The sequence below is a fragment of the Calliopsis andreniformis genome, chromosome 3 (assembly GCF_051401765.1).
Source record: "Calliopsis andreniformis isolate RMS-2024a chromosome 3, iyCalAndr_principal, whole genome shotgun sequence".
NCBI classification, from domain to species: Eukaryota; Metazoa; Arthropoda; class Insecta; order Hymenoptera; family Andrenidae; genus Calliopsis; species Calliopsis andreniformis.
Genome location: NC_135064.1, coordinates 12,253,966 through 12,274,555, shown reverse-complemented (window position 1 = coordinate 12,274,555; position 20,590 = coordinate 12,253,966). Strand labels below are relative to the sequence as shown.

Genomic DNA, 20,590 nt, shown 5'->3' with positions numbered 1-20,590 from the left:
CAACAGAGAGGGCGGGCTGTCGCGACGCCCCGAAGGAACGTAAATATTTATACGCACTATTTGCATCCCAAACGTAATGGCATCGTGACAATCTTTGTCCTTCTTCCTCCTAGCCTATTTCTCGATATATGTCGGGATCATTGAGGACGGGTCTGGAACTCGGTCTGACGTCAGAAAGCACGATTTACCAGATGGAACGGTATCAGGCTATCGACATTCTCGCGCGTGCTGCATTTTGAGCTCACCTTTCCTTCGCATTTTTAATAATGTATGCCTCGGACATGAATCGAGCACAATGCCTCGACATTGATGCATTCCTGTGGCAGGCAAACTGATCGCTTTCGGTGTCCGTTTCCATAAAGGTTACGTCTTCACCGAATTCTCGGCACTCGGGAAACGTCGAACTGTATCGTCTGATCGACAGTGGCGTTTAAATGCACTGGGCTACAACATATTTCTGTGTCAGTTCTATAAATGAGTAGTTCCTGATGGGTTGCTAAGAAACTAGGACACCTGACCCAGAGTCAAGGCTACTATAAAATAACTGTGCAGTCGGTTTACTTGATTCCGGTTTCGCGATAGCTACTATTGCTTCTATACATTTCTTGTGCTATATACAATTGATTAGACTTCTAATGTATTCGTAGTTTTGTGTCCAGGATGAAGCGGATGAAGTGTTAGTTTGAAATATTAGTTGAAAGGGAGCAAATGAGCACCGCTGCAGGATCATCGCTTATCACTTTAAAATTTCATCCTTCCAGACGATAAAACTCAAACTACTTGGTGACCACTTCGCGCCAGTCACTTGATCAGAGATTCATTCCAGCGGGCAACGAAGCTTAAGCTAATCTCTAACAGGGGATCATCGTTTCAAACGGCTCCAAAACAGTTGGATATCCAGATCCCAGGCTCCATCAAACTTCCTCAATGCTCTCTCAGCCGTATCGAGTCGGCCATTTTCGACGCGGTAGGAGTAGTGTATTGCACTTAGGGCGATCAACGATCGGAACTATAAAACCACCCTGACTCAGGTTCGGGGATGCGTACTCTTTCCCGCCGTTTTACGACTTCATTAAGGCGCCGTTTACTGGCTGGATACCATGGGCCGAACAAAGTGGGCGAACTGCGCTGCCACGATAAACCGAGCCGATTTATGATTAGAGAGCTTTAACGGCCGTTGCTAATCATTTCCAAGGGGATGGCTCGCGTATCTGGTCCCGATTACCAGGCGAATTCGGAAGGCCACGTTAACGACGGTACTGATGGAGCTTCCAGTTCCTGCGCTGCCTCGGTTGTTCGATATCAGTGGCAAAAGAAACGAGAGGGAAGAAAATTAAAGACTCTGCCTGTAGGAAGTTCTAGTCTGATCTAGCTGTACAGAAGAATAATGAGTACCATCGTTGAGCAGGAAACTAAGAACTCCTGCACATCGGGATAACTGATGGTTCCTGCGCTGAGGTAGCCTTAGAGTAGTCTCTCTAGAGTTTGGAAAGATGAGTTTTTGGGATGTGAAACGATTGCTGGTTGAGTATCGGTTGCTGCGGAGTTCGTTCGATCACATGGCAGAGCATGAGGCTGGCTCTGCTAGCTGGCAGGTGGAAGACCTTCCGCTTGAAAACGCCTCATTTCCCATAGGCACTCGAATTCGGGTTCGAGGGAAATCCCGTCAGGTGCTTACGCGCTTGAACTACAATTAGTGGTCGTAGGCAATTAACAATGTACACGGCACTCGTTTGGCAGGGTTGAAAATTCGGAAAAGCGGTGAATTTGCCTCGAATTAACGATTAGGTCGATCATATATTTCTGTACTTCCTCTCTCGAAGAGTCGTGTTCTCTCGTCGATTTATCTTACTTCGTTTTTCTCTTTGCGCGGCAATTTCGTCTATTTCGCAGGTTGAAAAATGACGTGCACCTTTCTCCCTCGTTACACATAGCTGGGAGGTCTTGACGAGTGTTCCCAAGTCTGGAATACGATACTAGAATTGACACGGTAATGGCTCTGACAGCTTTGTACAGAAATCGTTAGGTCCTCTACTATAAGCAATTTTAGGGTGTAAACACTATATATGGTAATATTTTGAAGGGTACGAAGGGAGCTCAAATGGAACACAAAATGTCCTATGACTTAATTACCGACCTATCTCCATTTTGCAACTAAATCAGATTCTGTAATTTTAAAGAGACACTGAAGGGTAAAAATAGAATAAAAAAATTGTAAGACATTTTGTCGTATCTTATGGTTCAACTTTTATAAAGCTTTAAATGTCTGAGATGTTTGCAGGAAATGTATGCTTTTCCTACAAAATATTAAAAGTTAAATTATTAAAATTGCTGTGACCCCACAATATCCAGTAAGGGTTAATGCCATGCAACGAACCAAATCAGTTATTTACTGATATATTTTAGGACAAACAGATTCATTCTATCGACTGGCAATGTGTTAAGTACCCTACATAAGAAAATAAGGAGAAGGAACCAGTCAGGCTTAAAACATAGTACTAGGCATCTGTCAGACCTAGATCACAGGACAAGCAACCTGTCATGCCTAGATCATAGGACTACAAGATTGCTTTCTCGAACAAGACATATCTTAACACAACTAGAACACCAGTAGCCCTGACGTCAGAACAAGTCCACCCGATCCATTAACTTGTGCACCCACTATCAATTGGTCTCTCAATTGACTTTTAACGAGTTCCCATGTTCGTTCCTTCCCGATACTGGAATCACTGAATTCTTTATCGCACAGGCGGAGCCAGGAGCATTGGCGAATCCCTCGCACCGATCATCCCAGGAATCCGATGAATGCTCGGGCTGGAAAAAGCAAGGGACTCGGTGAAATACGTCGGTCAAGCGGTCGCCGTGCAGACTGGAAACGAAGAACAATCGGTGTATCGGAAATCGACGTGATCAGTGGCCTCTGAACACGTGTAAACGGTACCCAGGGGGCTTTCGGGGAGCAAAAATCAATCGATCAGTCTGGAGGCTGGCCAGACGTTAATCGTGATCGTCTGGATCGCGTGTGCAACGAAAATCGTGCGCAAAGGCGCGCGAACATTTAATCTCCGAAAAGGGTGAGCCAAGGTAGACGATGGTTGACGCTTTCTCGTCGAGTGTTTCCAATACGAGCGACGGCCAGATTGACGTTCGACTGGCTCGTTGAATCGATCGCGATAGGGAAGGGCTATCAGGGAGTAACAGTTGTCGCAAAACGATCATGTTGATCGAACTGGGAAATCGTTAGTAGAGAAGACAGCTATGGCTCGTCGAGTTGCACGGCCGCAGACAATTGATCTTGGTGCTCGTGCGTGCTAGTGACTTGCCAGTGTCGAAGTGGGATTAAGTGTGCACCACGATGCCGTTGGTCCACGCGATGCGCTCTTCAGCTTACTCCCTGCCTACGTCTACAGGTGAGTGTCTCTTCTGCTTTTCATATATTTAGGGCTACAATTAATTGATTAATTGTCGTTTACTGGTGCGTTGGAATGTTAGTTTCTTATATTGATACTTCAGGTCACTTCAGGTTTGATCACTTCAGGTACTCGATGAGTAAGGTTTTGATGTCTTCTAATGTTCTATCTCTATTCGATTACCTAAGTGGTTTTTAATTTTATTTTCAAAGGTAATATCTTTTTTTAATTACTGTGATATGGTTCGTTTCAACTCGATTTAAAATTAAAATAGATTTCCTCGTAGAGTATTGTTCAATTGAGGAAACAAATGTGACGAATGAAATCTTTATTTCCAGTTTAACTCGTGGGTAATATTCATGAGCATTTGATGCGATTAGAGCTTTTATCACATATATTCTGACCGCTTAGATTAATTGACAATGAGTACTTGCTTTGATGGGATTTTTAGAAGCTCAAGTACTATATGCCATTTTACTAAATAATTAAACTAATCACATACAGAAATAGCATTTTAAAAAGTAATTTTTATGATTTTATTTAGTAAAGATAACATTTCTCAGTTTGTTTTTGACACTGTCAGTTATAAGATTTTAGATATTTTACCAACTTACATATGTGTTATACATACATAACGCAAAATATTTATAATCAATTGGTACTTCCAATATACAAATATATATATAAACAGTAGTGTATCTAAGCAGTGTATCATCTTCTCCACGTATGTCGAACGATACTTGAGAGAACCATGAACCACAGATTCCGAAACCAATATCCACCACTCTCAGCCAAAAGATAGTTGCAGCCTATGAACGTCTAGACACGTTGACATCGCACCGAGTTTAGCGAGTCTGTCACTTGAAGTTAATCCGAAAAAAACAATGTAGCTCGTATCAAAAGGCCAGACGGTTTCGATAGAGTTCAGAATGATTGAACTATCGCGTAGCCAGTTCCCTGAAATGGTCCTGGCACACGCCTACGCCTATGGTTGAATGATTCTTCTCTGTTTTTCCGACGTATTTCGCTTTGATGGAGTTTAATCCGCTTATATCCGCGAGGTCGGGCCCTGGCTACCGAAAGAGTGCCGGCTGGAAATTTTCAATCAACGGATCGCGCGTCCATTTCCCGGATAACTTGTTTTCCCCTTTGTTTGCGAATTCCGGGTCTCCCGCCATCTCTGCCTGGCCGAATAAGTCTAAAATCTCGTCACCCCTCTCTCCTCCCCTTCCCCCCCCCCCCCCCCCCCCCCCCCAATTTGCACTCCTCGTTTCTCCGCCAGACGTTCAGACGGACAAATAATTCATCGAAACTCCCGAAAATAATTAATTCTCGCGGATTATATCGTTAAGCATCACATTCGAATGGGAACAATAACATTTGTCCACGGTGCGTACATACATTCGCGAGTATCCAATGTACACGAAAATTGCCAGGCTTGAATTTTGCAAACGGCCATTCATTTATTCCCCCGCGCGATCGTCGATACAAGCGGCACGATAAAACGGGTATCTCGTGGCCGAATTTTCGCAATGGGACCGAGATACCTAATTAAGGTTTTCTCATCAACGGTACGTACGACGCTTTAACAAATTATTTATAAACAACGGGGAGCCTGGGCCCGTATCGGTCGTCCAAAGTTCGTCCCGAGCTAGAGGATACGCTTTGGGGAAGCAATTAGGAAATCAGTGAAGCGTTTAACGTTTTGCTCGCCGCCCGCACAAATCCTCTGCGCTCTGCACTGAATATTCCTTTTCCTAATTGGGTAAATAGGCGTCGGTCGAATGAGTTATGGAAAGCCCTGCCTTGGTCTGAATAAATAATTGGCTCTCGCCGATGTTTGGACACCTGCAGAATTTATTTTGTTCCGGACGCCCAGCGAGGACACCGTTCCTAACCTGGAACGGTGATGTACTAGGACTGTTCGTGGACGCTGGAAGACCTCCTATTCTTATATTTAATTAAAGTGATTTGAGGAATCGTTTGTCGACGTCTACATTTCAGGTTCGCGCGACGATATTTACCGGCCAGTCGAGAGTACCACAGCGCTTTTGGTAACAGGCCAAAAGGCGCGTCGCGGTGCAAGACGTTCCAATGCGCCACCGCATAACTTATCTACGGATACCGCAGATTTATACCCGACTGCGTCTCCCATTACGAAATATGAGTTTACATTGTGCACTTCCTGCATCGTACGGTCAGACCGCCGAAAAACTTGCTACTTTCCCTCTGGCTGTCGCAGCTAGTGGCAATCGTCGGGGCTTCCTTATCTCGTCGGGAGGTTCAAACTGAACGTTGTAACGTCGATGCTGCTGTATTTCGAGAAAAGTTGCTGAAGTCAGTAAAACAACTTTGGTCGATAAGAGGAAGCGCTCCGAAAGTTGGATTCGTTTTATTTTTGAAACGATGGACACTTTAAGAAGGTATTCCTATTGGAAGTGACAACTGTAGACTAGTTCAAGAAATACGTTTTACTCTAATGGAAATAAATCATAAAATCACAGACTTTAGGCTAACTTCGCTTTTTAAGTCTGATATGAAGGGTAGTCATGATTTATGGAAATTGGTGAAGGTGAGTTAAATGATTGTACGCTTGACGAAAATACGCAACACAAGTTGTAGATTCTCTTGTTAATAGTGTACTCATATTTAAGTGAAAAATATCTATTGAGCGATAGTAGGCAGACGTAAAAGGACTCAGACACCTCAATATTAACTATAAAATGCTTGATAACAGTGAATAATTAAAAAATACATTTCAAATGTGTCAAAGGGATCATAACTATGTAAGCCAACGCTTTAAATCGCATTTTCAAAAAATTTGAGTTCATGTCATAATTGAAATCTGCAAAAAAAATGTGTATTTTCAACAAAAATAGACTGAATTTAGAGAATATTTCCCTTTAAAAGCAAAAACGAGAACATAAAAATACCAATATCTGATTCAGAATTCAAATTCACTTTCAATATAAATTTCTCGAAAAAATAAATGCATATGATTTTTACTGTCCTGCCCTACAACCACCTATGGACAATTCTCATCTCTCTGTAATCGGGTCTTTTAACGAGAGTACCACGTTATGTTGCTATTTCGTTCTACGAAAGCCTGCGGGCTCCTTTCACAGTGACTAATCCAGGAAATTCCGAAGACATTTGTGCATCTGGTGGAACAGGGCCCCTTTGCATCGCTTTTAATGACATTCTTCGGCATACGAAACGGTTCGAGAGAGTTACCGAACCGGAACGCCTGTCAGGCGGTTGATCTGACCCGACGGAGCAGAGGGCAACGCGATAGTAATTGCAAGTGATCGTTGTAAACGGAGTTCTAAGGGTTTCCATGCATTCCTCAGCGACCACAAGTATTACCACAGCGACCGAATCTGAGCGCGGGGAAAATTTACGGTCTACTGTGAGAGTCTCTGTTCTCTGAATTATAAGTATATATCGTTTTCAAATGGTGGTGCAGTAATTATTTGTAACAGTCCTTGATTTATGGGAAAATCAGATCAAATGATCGATGTAAATATCACTGTCACTATAAATAAACATCTAATTTCCATAAATAATCTAAAAATTACTCGACATACTACGATTTTGATGAAAAACTTCTTTTGTGAGTAAAGCAACCAAAAATATTCACCATTTCTTTTTTTATAGTGACTCAATTTCATATCCGTACGATTGAAACAATTTTCAAAATTGAATATGAGATACCTATTTTGTTGACCTATTTGTAGTTAATGGAAAAAAATATGTTAGGATATAAAAACTGATTTATATTGTTACGTATGCAATATTTGTTAAAAAATGGAATTAACGTTTGAATTAGGTGTGAGAAATACAATAAAATAAAGTATCTAGGCTTCAACCTAGAACCCCACCCCCACTCTCCCTTTGTGTAATGAAATTTAATATAAATAGAGAAAAGTACACTAAGGAATGTCATTAAATTTTATCAAAATTCCAGGACGTAAAGAATAACCTCCTCTTGTAAATATCTGAGATAAGGGTAGATCTAAATTGCATTACGTGACATAATGCATAATTATAATATGTAAAACAGAATGTTCAATTAATCCTCAAGTCTAATTAAAATTATCATTTACAACAACTCCCTTACATTTCTCCTGAAGCTAGAAAAACTTACAACGAAAATAACACCAAGATCTTGAAGCAATAACAAAAAGATCAATTTTGGACTCAGTCAATAAGAAATAAAACGCTAGGATCACAAAATCAAACCATTTCGGAACCAAAGGGTTCGCGGAAGACAATCGAATAACTCATTCGGAGGGGTCTCCGAAGAGGTCAGATTGGAACGACAACACGGGCACGGACCTGCGTCTGACACCTGCAAGGCAAATTAATTTGCGACAGCTGTCTCGGTCGTCAGTCGGCGAAGTGCTGGGTGGAGTTGAGCGGTCGTGTAACAAATTAGCTTCGACCGGGGTCGACTGGTTCCTACACTGAAAACGTAGGCGGAACAGTTCGCGTGAATCGTGATCGTGGCTGGTCGACAGGGCACTGTGCCGCAGGAAGATAGCCTGAACGCTCTTTGATAAGCGAACTCGGTGCTCGCGGGTTCATTATCGTGCGACAATGGGGTCAGATCGTCGCGATTTCTGCTCGGTACGCCGCCACGATCCATCGACGCAGCCTCGATAAAAGGGATTTTTATAATTGCTGGAAACAGGCGTTATCTCGAATCGTTCAGTTCCGCGGCAACGATAATGCACGGGAGCTTCAAGTCAATCTCTACATCCCTGGGCAAGCTTTGCGGTTTTCTCGTGTTTTCTCGTTTTTACGGGACCAGTTTCCTGGGGAGGCTGTTTTTCAGAGACAGAAATGAAATTTAAGGGACTGCATTGTATTTATAAAATCGGGAAATTATAGGATTTTTCTTGACGTCAGTCCTACTTTTTTTCAATTGATATATTTAAAAAGTTTTTTAGAAATGGTTTTCGTTGTTTACTATACAGTGTGTTCAACTCCTTTTACCTACTTTAGGCTGTTATCGGTCAACCTTGCATTAACTACACTCTACACGGTTAAAATTAAAAATGTATAACCTCATTTCATCATCTACAGTGTGAAAAGTTAACTCCGTAGCATTCATTTCACCACTCACATCTCATACAATTATACTACAAATATTGATGCAGAACTCATGAATAAAACGTTGTCAGCAATAATCTTAGACACGAGTGAAGCACAATGGTACATAACAATATTTATTTTATAAGGGTAAATAACAGGAAACGGGGTATTATATTCGAACGTGGGATGATCGATAATAAACGTACGAACCGCTAACCCGTGTCTTCAATACGTGGTAGCAATTTTTATTACGAAACTGATGCATGGAAGCAAATAATAGTGTTTATTTTCTCACGTGAAAGCCTCGCACGGTGCAAGATTAATTCCGGAAAACTTCGTCAATGTAAATAATACCCTGACCGATGCATTTAATTTTCTCTCTTTCTATTCGCTGCAAAATTATTTCTGGGAGCTGCGTCATTCTTCGATGCACGAGCACATTTTAATTAAAAGCCAATATGCATAAAATAGTAATTGGATCGTCATCACGTTTCAAAGGTGAAAACCGAAGGTTACGTCCATTGACCCTCTGAAGAATAATATGGCGATGACGTGATGACAAATAAACATAATTTAAGGATACACATACATTTCCTCCTCCATTTTGTAAGTCGATGAATTTCTCCATTTAATTTTCCTGGATGCAATTCACATCCTCTGACCTGTATTTCCTTTTAAATATTCCTGCTTTTAGTTGGAGCAGCGTGTACGTTTGTGAGTAGCAATGGGTGTGGTGCCGTCGCAATTCTGAACAACTGCGAAACAAAAGCTACTGTTCGTTTTCAATAAATTCGAAATTAAAATCATTCATGAAACTGCATGCTCTTTCATCATACATTTCGAATAGATAGGTAGAACTATACAATTCTGTGGTCTGACACTTTTAATTCCGAGATTAATTTTAGGCTCCAGCAGTGAATGCAAACAAACTGATCCCCAAAACGTGAAAACGGGCAGGTCTAATTAATTAGAGGCGTTATACGAGTTACTTTGGGGTAATTACCCGCGGGTAGAGCGATACGCAAGTTACGCTGTGAAACAGCATCGTCCATTAATTTTATGAAAGTATAGGAAGAGAAGAGAAGGTGTGCACAATGGGCGAAGCAATAAATTCTTTCCTTGGGTAGATGCGTCCTGGTATAGGAAGACGAATAAAACGATATTTCGAAATTAGAGTCTAGGTGGGAGGGGGAGCCTCTTTTACTTTTTACAGAATCTAAGTAATTGTATCCTCCGCTTTATCTACGTCAACGTCGCGAGAATAAGTGGAACGACGCCTCGCGTACCTTCTCTTGCTTTTCTCTTTTATTATCTTTGGATTGCAAAATACCCTGATAAAAGGACTGTCCCTAGGATATAAGCGACCGCTTATTCGACGGATATTTCCTACGACGAAACGCTTCACCGTCGATTGGTTCCTCATTGATGACGCACGCACATTCATCGCAACGCTTTGAAGCTTCCAGCCTTTCCTCTCTTATTTCCCGCTCTTTTTCTCATTTAGATATTTTTCCTTTTATGATCACTTGCGAGGTAGCACGACGCCACCCGTCGCGTTACTTCGACCAGGCTGAACCTCAACGCTCGCAGTTGAACTGCGCTGCCGAATGAATGCGGCCATTCAACGGCTACCGTCGCTGATGGTAAGTTACTCGGTTGTGTGTTTACTCCGTGCGCGTAAAAAGTTACATCGGCGCTGGAAAATAAATTAATTTCAATTTTTCTACCTCCCACGTAACGCGGAACGCGGCTACGCCACGGCGAACGGCCCAAGAGAACTGTGTGTACATCTTAATCCTAACCTACATACGGAGCAGAACTGCTGCCGTCCTCTAGGTCGATGGGAACTCTAAACTCTCAAACTTGTTCCATTCGTCTCGCAAGAAGTACATGGAACGCTCTAATACTGTTCTCTGCAGACGCTGTAACGGTAATCATCTTTCCTCAGAGACAAACAATGCGCAGACACCTAACAACCTCCACCCCTGCTTCATGTTTCTTTGATCACACAGACACTGCCCTGCGATAAAGCCGATTTCCACGGGGGAAACAACACCTTCCTGCTATATATGGGTCTCAGGCTGGTGGAATCGATAACAGAGTTCTAGGGGATCTCTTTAAACCGCGTGCCATATTGCGCGTATTATCGCGGCAGCGCTGCGGGGCGGTTGGACAGCAGAGACCCCATCAATCCGCTTCGCGGTTTGATCGAGTGCCGACGGAGACCTGTCAACACGAGATCAGCATACTATCTCGTGTGTGATAATCGAGTCTCGATTTTGGGAGAATGCTGATCGTGGATTACAGATGATCGGCCATTCGAATCACGGGGCCAAAGGGGCTCTTCGCTGGTTAGACGGTTCTCGTGCAGGGGAATGATTTTCATCGCGTCCCTGCCTGTAGGCTGTCTCCTAACGCTTTGATGGACGGCTCTGTTGAAGGAAGTACAATGTGCCTCGTCTACCGAAATTCCTATCAAAGCAGAGTGTGCTTCGCCATCGAAACACCAATAGGGCGCAACTCAAGCGGATAGTGTTATTATGGGATTCTGTAATATTGATGAAGGAAACTAGCAGAGGTATTGTAGGTGGTGTTGTTAGCGAAAAGTGTAGCGACGATAACATAGCATGGTGGAAGCTCCCTTGTGGTCGAGATTTATGCAAAAGCGAAATAAACATTCACTGAGCGAAGCTAAATAAGTAAATATTTTCAAAAGCTGTGTGCATAAACGGATTCGTCGTTTGAAAATACGCAATCGTCGAATTCTAATTTTTCTTCTATATCCAGTAGTATCAGAGGTATTAGGGGAAACACGTTTCCCATCCAGAATTTTGATGATGCTTTTCTTCGTTAACCATGAGTAATAATCATAAAAAGAACGTTTATTTCTAATATCTTTGACTAATCTACAAATTTACAAAAGTCTGATAAAAATTGGAGATTATCGGTTCCAATAATAGGATTAGCGCTCCCTCTTCTGCTATCGCTTTTCATATTTGTTGCTAACGAAACTACCATTCCCACTATGTGTTGATGAAATCCTACAGACCAGGTTTGCATGCTTGTTATAGATTTCCACTACCTAAATCCTACTCTAGTACCACAGCAGTCTCTTGTACAGTACGAAATATGGAACATGACAATACCGTATCAGTCCGATTAATCTACTTGTATACACGGCTTTTATCAATTGTTTTATGATACCAGAGCTACATAGATACTTCTAAAGTACAATTTTCTCAATTTTTCTCCAAAACATAAAAAACATCCTTTCCGTGAAAAATACTTCAACACTTGAATATGAAAATTGTTCCATACAAAAATAATGGCACAAGATAAAGCAAAACTTTTCCCACAAAAAAATGTTCAGTTTTCAGCTGAAATGAATGAACAGTTTTCAGCTGTTCTATCACCCTCTTACGAAAAAATGCCAAACAAAACCGTATTAAAAAAATGAAGAAGTACTAAAACTTTCGTGGTTTAATTTTACTCCCATAAAAAAATTTCCTGTCGGCAAACAATTGCTCCGTATACACTCCATTATGCTCTATATGCACACAAACTTTCATTAAAATCAGACTTTTGGGTTAAGTAAATTTTCTTGTGAAATACTATTCGAACACTTTTTGCACCCACTGTATATTCAAATCGCGTATCTTACGTGATCGGCTTGTCAAAGCGATAGGGTTGATGACTGCTTCCTTTCATATATTTTAGCTCGTGCAAACAGATGTGACTGTACTCGTACTCACGACAGGCAGGATACCACTGAAGGAATCCTAGTACCTAATCGTACAAGTTGGTCAAGTCACCCTTTATGCGTGTTCCTTTCAAACGACAGCTTTCCAGCCGTCCTTCAGCACAGTGACTACCTCTGTACCTCATACGTCGTTTGATTAACACCGTGGAAAGTGTGGACGGCGCGGTTTCGGCATGTTGCGCGTGACACCGCGGGCCTACCATCCATTATTGTGCTCGCCCTTTGGACTCGAGTCTCTCATATTCTCTCCGCCAGCTTAAACCGATTTTCAACGACGCACGAAGCCCCTTTTTCTTCCTTTCTTCGTCCCCAGATTTGCTTCATAATGCCGCTACTAATCGAAACGGGGAACTCGTCGCTTTAACTGTCAGTTTTCGCGTCGGCCCCTCCGTTTCATTTACTAAAACGTCGCCACGATTATCCGCCGCCCTTTTGTCGGGGATTTCCAGCCTCGAAGATTCGACGAACGGTGTAATTAATATTAGAGAAGGTCGTTCCACAAATAGGTAGGTAATCTGATAACGTTATATTCGTTTAGGTTGTGCTCGTGGATTGCCAGCAGAGAACGAAGTGCTCTAGGCTTTATGACGGTACGCACCAGCCTCGAAGATATGTTTCATTCCTGCGCGCGTTCAACATTTTTTGCTATGCCTCATCGTACAAATTTTCTAAAGAAACTTCAGAAAAGTTGGTCCGTATTCACCGTACCTCGGACGTGATAATTAATTACATGGTACTCCGTGTGCACGTGAGCAGGCAGGGGACAATGCTCGCTCTTTCAAATAGTTTCGAGGCTCTTTGAGCAAAATAATGAGGTTCTATTTTTGAATTCTTGGCGTCCTTTGATGGACAGTTCGCTTACCGCTGTAAACGAAATTAACCAAGCTAACGATGTTATCCACTTATTCATAGCTTTCTGCGAATCCCAACCGTTAAAGGCTGAATGAACATCTGTGTATGAAATTTTAATTAAAATCGAAAATGCGACACGCGCAGTAATTTTTTATAGTCATCAAAATCCTGCGCTTTCATCTTTTCGTGAATGCAACGAAAATTAACTTGAGCAAGGCGGAGCGGGAAGGTTAGAGATGATAGAACGACAGCGCAAATCAAATCACGATCCCTGAGTTGCCTCGAGAGGTTAATTTGCTTTGTTCTGACTATGTCACAGTATACAAAGTGTCCCTCTTGGCTTGACCAGCTTGAATGTGGCTGTTCCTCTTCATGACATAGTGGATGTGTGTAAGGGAAGGTCATTGTAAAGAATTTTAAAGTGGGTACACTCAGTAGAGAACATACCATGTATACTGTGCTGGGGGACACAGTTTAATACGCAGAGGTGAAAAGAAGTCCAGCGAAAGAAATGCGAGTTAATTAGTCCTAGTATAATTTCCTCCCTATGGCCCACCTTTCCTAACATGTCAGTCAAATATGTCAGCATGTTTTTACAATTGTCTGCAAACGTGTCTGACTTGGTCCTTATTCTACTGTCAGCGTGTAGTACTACTGCGTTGCCACTAAAGCTTCCCAGGAGACTTTTTCTGAGGCAGGAATAGTACATATAGCCAGGTCAGACCTGGCGATATCAGTAGAATACAAGTCAGACAAATTTCACGCGAACTGTAAATCTATCTTTAACAACTAAAAACTCGAAAAGAGAACCTGAAACAGAATTTTGTCACTCTTGATTCTTATTTTACTTTAGCGCATAGAATCACTTAAAATTTTGGACACCTACCGTCGAACCCCCTGTGCCACGCCTTATTAATTAAATGCATGAGAAGAGGTTTAGATGACTACTTACAAGAAGCCTGAACAACAAACTCTAAGTTTCCAACTGAATATTTCATAGTGTCAACCCGAAGGTGTGTTCATTACTTCTTTCTTAAATTTCCTACTCCACCTGCTCTGAACATTTGTCTGTTCATAGTAGTGTTGAGTCAAGCATAATTAAAGCGCAATTAGAGTCAGACTAATGTGTCTTACGTATTGATAAAAACGTCAAACCGTATCCACTCCCCTTGCCCGTTTGGACAACATAATCTTCGTTGCTCCATTCTAACAGCCGTCTATTTAGCGAACGCTCGAAGGCACGGCTGCATAAACACAATGCACTCAGACTTTTCTAGCAATCGCAAGTGCAGACACCGCGTAACCCGCCTCTTTGTACCGTTCCCCTTTTTCATTATCTCTATCCCTTCATCTCGTTTGTTCGCTTTCTTCATCTCTCTCCCTTCATCCCCAGCAATTTTATATGTACGAAGCTAATGAAGCAAACTCATCGCCAGACGCGAGAGAAGAAAAAGAAGCGCGATGTGGAGGAGAGGGGTTGATCTCGAAAAATAACGAAGTACCTGTGGAGTGCCACGAGAGGGTAAAACGCGTCTTGGCCGTGGCGGCGCTTTTTTGATTTTGATGGATCACGCTCTACTTGCTACGATCTCTCCGCGCTTCCTTTCTTCCATCCTTTTTCCTTATTTGTTTTATTTACCGTCTGCCATTGCCGCAGAGCAAACGTCTGGCAGAATGACAATGATAGACGCGAAATCGTTAAGCTGCTTGGGATCGTTCACAACCTTTCCATGACAAATCTGCGACGAAATCGTAAATGTTCCAACGCGCAGTGCAGTCTTCTTAAATGGATAATTGAATAATGAGACGAGTTTATCGGAAACAAATTAGACAGTACTCAGGACTAATCGATTCTGACTATTTACAATAGTATTACAATGAAAATGGTCAAGACTGGTGGGACAAAAGTGTTGAAGGCGATCGACAGCCGGAGCTGATCAAATCGAGAGTTTAATTAAATACAAATCTGTACTAAACAGATTTCAAATGATTTCCTGTGCGATACAATACTGATTTCGTTTTAATTAATTGAATAAGCTGTGTAATTATTTACGAGGCTGTCGATGTTGAAGATATCAATAAAATTAAGAACATTGCTAAATACGTTTTATTGTTATTATTGTGGAAGGATATCAAACGATATCGTACATTGTATTTCAAACTAAATAGAAATTTTAATGATATGTACATCTGGATAACGAGCAAATCCGAAAATGATTGAAGACTTCGTTGCGTAATCATATTTGTTTAGTGGTTTACGATCTTTATCAGAAATGTACATATACAAGTTAACAGAATTATTCAAAATTATAGATTAACTGAATAAGGGAAAAAGACGGAAAATCATTTTCTCGTAAAAGTATATTCATTTTCCTTTTTTCCTTACTGTCTAGAGAAGAGGCTTTATTACGCTTTCGTTGAGCTCTTGACGGGAAAATTCCATACTCTCTCCATACAAACTGATAAAAACGTTATGACTCAAACTTTTGTAATTTTCACATTTTTATACGAAAATGTAAAATTCTTTATATATAATTAAGTTTAATTTAAATCATCTTTTAAAAATGTTTGGTATGAATAGGATTTCAATGACAGTAATATAAAAGGGGTTGAGGATTTCCATGTCGTTGCGAAATGAATATTACACGTATAAGATAAACGTTTAATTTTGTTTTCATTACTCGGTTTGAATATTGCAATTTAAAATAATTAAAGAGTAGGTAGAATCAATAACCAACAAACATAAAATAAGCTTCTTAAAAAGGAAAAATTTCCCTACATTGATACAATCCTTTTTGCAGCTGAAGCATTACAGTGAATAGCTCGTTGGCAATCGCCCAAAATCGGCAATACAAATCCTCATAACCAAAGACTAAAGTAGCATTATAAATATATTTATTAAATGAAAAATATATTCTCCATCACCCTCTATCATCCCTCTTTCAATGGACTCTTTCATCCCGCACGAGCCGATGCCCCAGAGTACACATTTAACGGGAAAATAAAATTGAATTCCATTCTCGCCAGTATCTAACCGAAACAGGGATTCAAATTGCTTTATCGCTACGCCCTGACCCATGTGCTACTTCGGGGCAACGTGGCACGGTGATTCATGCCGGTGCACGAGAGTGACACACCCTGATCCACATTACCCCGCAGCATATTACCGTGACCCACGCGGTGGGACGACCTCGGGTGCTATGACCCACCGTTAACTCAGCTGAAACGCGCTAACGAATACCAGCTAGAGCAAGACACGTAGCTCGGCGTAGAGAAAAGAGGGACGGTGTTGCGGCTGTGTGCGTTGAAACGGCTGTTTCCACGCGATACGCTTTCACGCGTGACATAAAGCCAGGCGCTATCTATCAGATAGTCTCTCTCGTTGTCGCGAATTTTCGCCTGCCGTCGCTCGTCCCTCGCGTTTCCTCTGCCTCGTTGTTTCCCTCGTTCACGGATCATCTTCTTGAAACAGGGGGAAGCTTTTCCTCATTCGATTCGACGGGTGGTTTGAAGTTCAGCTTCCGAAGAAGACTGATGAGGCTTGTAGTCGGGGGCCGTGTTCCTGCTGCGCCGCCATCGTGAGAATCATCCTGCCTGGCGGTAAATGGAGAGCGCGAACAATAGAAACGGGCCAACGAGAAATATCAGTAACGGGTGAAAAATAGTCTGGCCAGGGTTTCCACGTTCGTCGAGGATGTTAAAAAAAGGGGCGTCATTGGCGCGAACAGTATGTACGAGTTACATAGTTTCGCGGTCAGGTAAGAGAGTTTTTCTAGAAGCGAATATCTATTCCTGTATTACGGAGAGAGCCCGTTGGGAATGACCAGCACACATTACAAAGGACGAAATTATAATGAAAGGCACATTCACGAGGGAATCTGCTTTCACGAGCTTGCCGGTCCGACGTTCGTAGCCTGTAAGCCCGAATGAGTATGATCAAAGAATAAGCGAGATTAAAATCGTATAATCTTTAACATATATTTACTAGGTTACGAGTTTTCTTTATTTTTCTGAGAATTGTAGCTGAGAAGAGAATATTGAAAACTTTTATATTTTTCAATATATTCATTCAATTTTATCTCGTAAAATACCAATGATACGCAAACAGTTATTTAAAACTACAATGAGAGCCAATACTGAGTATACAGCGTATGAAAATAAAGTTTATACACTATTTGTTTACTTTTTTATTTATTTCTTATTCTTCATTTACTACCTTGAAGCCATCACTGAGAAAGCTATAACCAAGTAACTCATAAGACTTACCCTATATTGCTAGTGACATGAAAATATGTAACAAATAGTTATAAGTTTCCGATTTTATGGGTACTTCAGTATATATTCGTATTTCTACTGTATCTGTAATTTTTCTTAAATCCAGCCTTAACTCCGATTAGGAACACTTCAACAGGCCTCACCAACAATCAAGATACAGAAGTTTTCTTAAACGTAGTTTGAAACATTCAACACAATTGCGGACAGGGAGCACGAAAAACCGTGAGTCATCGCGGATTAAGATCCTTTTCAGTGGTGATGGTGTTCTTGCTGTCGCGACGAGGGGCTCGAAGCGCCGAAAAATGCGACGAACTTTATCACTCCGCCGCATCTCCCGCCGTACTCTGACTTAACACGTTCCTCGCGAGTTTTTCACGGCCGCGCGCATTTTTCATCCGCCACATTCATGCATTTAAATTGGCCCCGAAGCTTTTATAAATCCCGGCAAACCGTAACCGGACGCGTATCAGCGACGAAAGAACGCGACACGCTCGTACGAGGAGGAAGACCTGGACGTCCGTCATCCCGAGCGGTTCCCTTTTTCCTCCCGCCCCGATTAAATCGTCCAGAGTGAAATTTTCACGAGTCTACCCCGCACCTCCCGCCGCGTCGTCCCCGTCAGACGTGGTTCGTGTTGCAGCGGAGCAAATATCGCGAGGACGCCGCGTGTTTTGCAGTCTATCGGGCAGCTCGATTGACCGAAGAAGCCTTGGAACCGTGCCAACGGTTTCCCGTAAGCTTTGGCTGACCTCGGCCCATTCGTCCCGAAGAGATGGATTTTTGCTCCCTCGAAAATCTTTGTCTCCGCGCAGCGACTCTGCGGCACGCCACAGTGCATTCTTGGCCGATGCGCGGCTCCGCGCACGCTTAAGTGCACTCTCGCTGTGAAAGCACGAGCGATCTTCTCGGGTCTTCCTGGAACAAGCCTTCGGCCAAATGTGGAGCACCAAAATACACTGGCTTCGCTTTCTCAGTGTCTAGAAATTCGACAACAGTTTCTTATAATTAATACCTCTACGCGTACGTAATAGTTGATGATAGAACAGAGTAGAATCCAATAACGGACACTTGATCACGTAGAGTGATTCCTCGTAGGTGCACGACGCTTGAAAAGCGATTCGATGGGATCCTCCAGTTATCCGATATTACGTTTCACGCGCAGTTTCTTCGACTAGTCGGGATTCAGGGAACCCAAAAGTTTGCGAATTGAGCAGATAATTCAGTCGCGTCGGTGACCGCGTATAAAGTTCGAGCAGTATGTATTTCTCGCTACTTCGGTCGCTCTAAATTAGCGACAGATACTAGCCTCCCGGATGTTCTAGGTTTCCATTTAACATCACGCTGGGAAACTTCCGGGGATGGTCGAAGCTACCGTTATACGCTTCCTATTAGGAGTTTACAAGCGAGGGTTGATTAAATGACGGCCATATTTTAATAGATGCAATGGCTATGTTTTGCTCCATATTTTTCGGGGGGCAAAGCTCCTTCGCGAGTAAATCTTCCTGTGGCGTTATTTCGCCCGGAAATGCAGAAGAACTCTCAATAAGCCTGTGATAAACGACATTGGATGGTATCGAGATAAATTATTTGAATGTGGCTCGATCGAAGAGTGACCAGATTGTGGATGGAACGCGAGAACGCGCAAAATTTTCAATTTAATCCGATTTAAAGGGAGCCTTACTGTGAGTGACATTACCACTTGTCAGCTAATTTAACAGGGACATGTGTTTTTCACTGATAATTGGTAAGAATGTCAGTACGCTATTTCAAATAAATAATGGGGTTAATGAAATATCGAAAAGCCATGGAGGGTGTGACGTAAACCAAGTTATTTTTCATCCTCCGCGTTGGTGTAATTATCACGACAGAGTAATATTTGTAAGTATTAGCATATTGCCGTCACCTTTGTTGTTTTATTTAATAAGCAAAATTATAAACAGTGCTACACAGGAGTAACTCCTATTAATAACAGCATGTATGATTTCCTGTTTGGACTTTATCTTGACTTATTAAACTTGTGCCATTTTGGGAGGAAAAGTTTATTCTTTTTGCTCTGAAAAATCCACTGAAAGATAAAATGTACAAGAAAAAGATTTCGAAGTGGAGAGTCTTGAGCACAGACGATAGCCTTCTTGAACATTAGATTTAAGTAGATAAAACTTTCTAGAGCTCTATGCAACCGACTTCTTAATTACACTACAGTTCAGACTAAAGGTTTAGACCCAGAAATAATCCAGAGTTCAGACACAGAGTTTAGACCGAAGGTTCACCCACAATTTAGACCCAAAGTTTACATCCAGTGTCGTCCAAGAGTTTAGACCCAGAATTGCCCATGCATTTAGACCCAAGGTTGACCCAGGGTTGACCCAGGGTTGACCCAGGGACGACCCAGGGTTTAAACCTACGGTTTAGACACAGGGTTTACACCCAGGATTTAGACCATGGATCAGACTGAGAGTTTAGAGCCAGAGTTTACACCCAGGATCACCTGAGAGTTTAGACCCAGAGTCGCTTGAACATTTTGGTTCAAGGTTTAAACTCAGGGTTTAGACTATTAAAGACTGAGCAACTAAGTTAAATGGTCACATATTCTCGAAATCTACCCTAATCATGAGTGTTCTTATATATATATTTGTCGAATCACGTCAATGAATTAAATTGAGAAGAACATCATTCACTAAATACTAGTATAATTCTCCCAATTTTCACTTTGCCATATGGGTTATTTCATATTTTCTTAACAATGAAACTACCACTCAATTTAATTTGGTAAAAAAGTCGACCACTCGATCCACGAATCATGCTTGCGATCTCGCGAACAATTTGGCACGCATCGCGAGGATAGCTGAGTCTCCCCATGGGCGAAATTTCGGTTAACTGCGCCAGTCGTCGAAAGTACCGCTGGCGGACAAAACGCCGTAATTAGAGTAGTAATTGCCACGGCGAAAGGAAAGAGAAAGAGAGAAAAAGGGAAAGGGGGGGAAGGAGAATAGTCTAGGAGAGGGGAAAAGGCGAAATCAGCCGCGGTACCGGGGCAATCATGGTAATTACTCGTGAGCATGTTCATTACTGCGGTGCACTCTACCTGGCTGAAGGAGCGCCTAGGAGCGGCTAGATTTCGTTCCGTCTCATTGCATTCTGTATCCTATTTTGCCTCTGTCCTCGCCCGGCAAAACGAAGATCGAGAATTTATGAC

General features: G+C 42.0%; 1 protein-coding gene and 1 long non-coding RNA gene across 2 annotated transcripts in view; both read left to right on the top strand.

Annotated features, from left to right (window-relative positions):
- The first annotated feature begins 2,803 nt into the window (after positions 1-2,803).
- LOC143176965 (uncharacterized) overlaps positions 2,804-20,590 on the top strand; it is an 89,460-nt gene continuing 71,673 nt past the window's right edge. The window contains exon 1 of the mRNA XM_076374651.1: positions 2,804-3,410. Coding sequence (XP_076230766.1) covers positions 3,356-3,410 — 55 coding nt within the window. The 5' untranslated portion in view covers positions 2,804-3,355. The remainder of the gene's footprint in view (positions 3,411-20,590) is intronic.
- On the top strand, positions 10,322-10,645 carry LOC143188591 (uncharacterized). The gene is made up of 2 exons (XR_013003546.1): positions 10,322-10,437; positions 10,520-10,645. It is a non-coding gene; the product is annotated as an uncharacterized LOC143188591 (long non-coding RNA).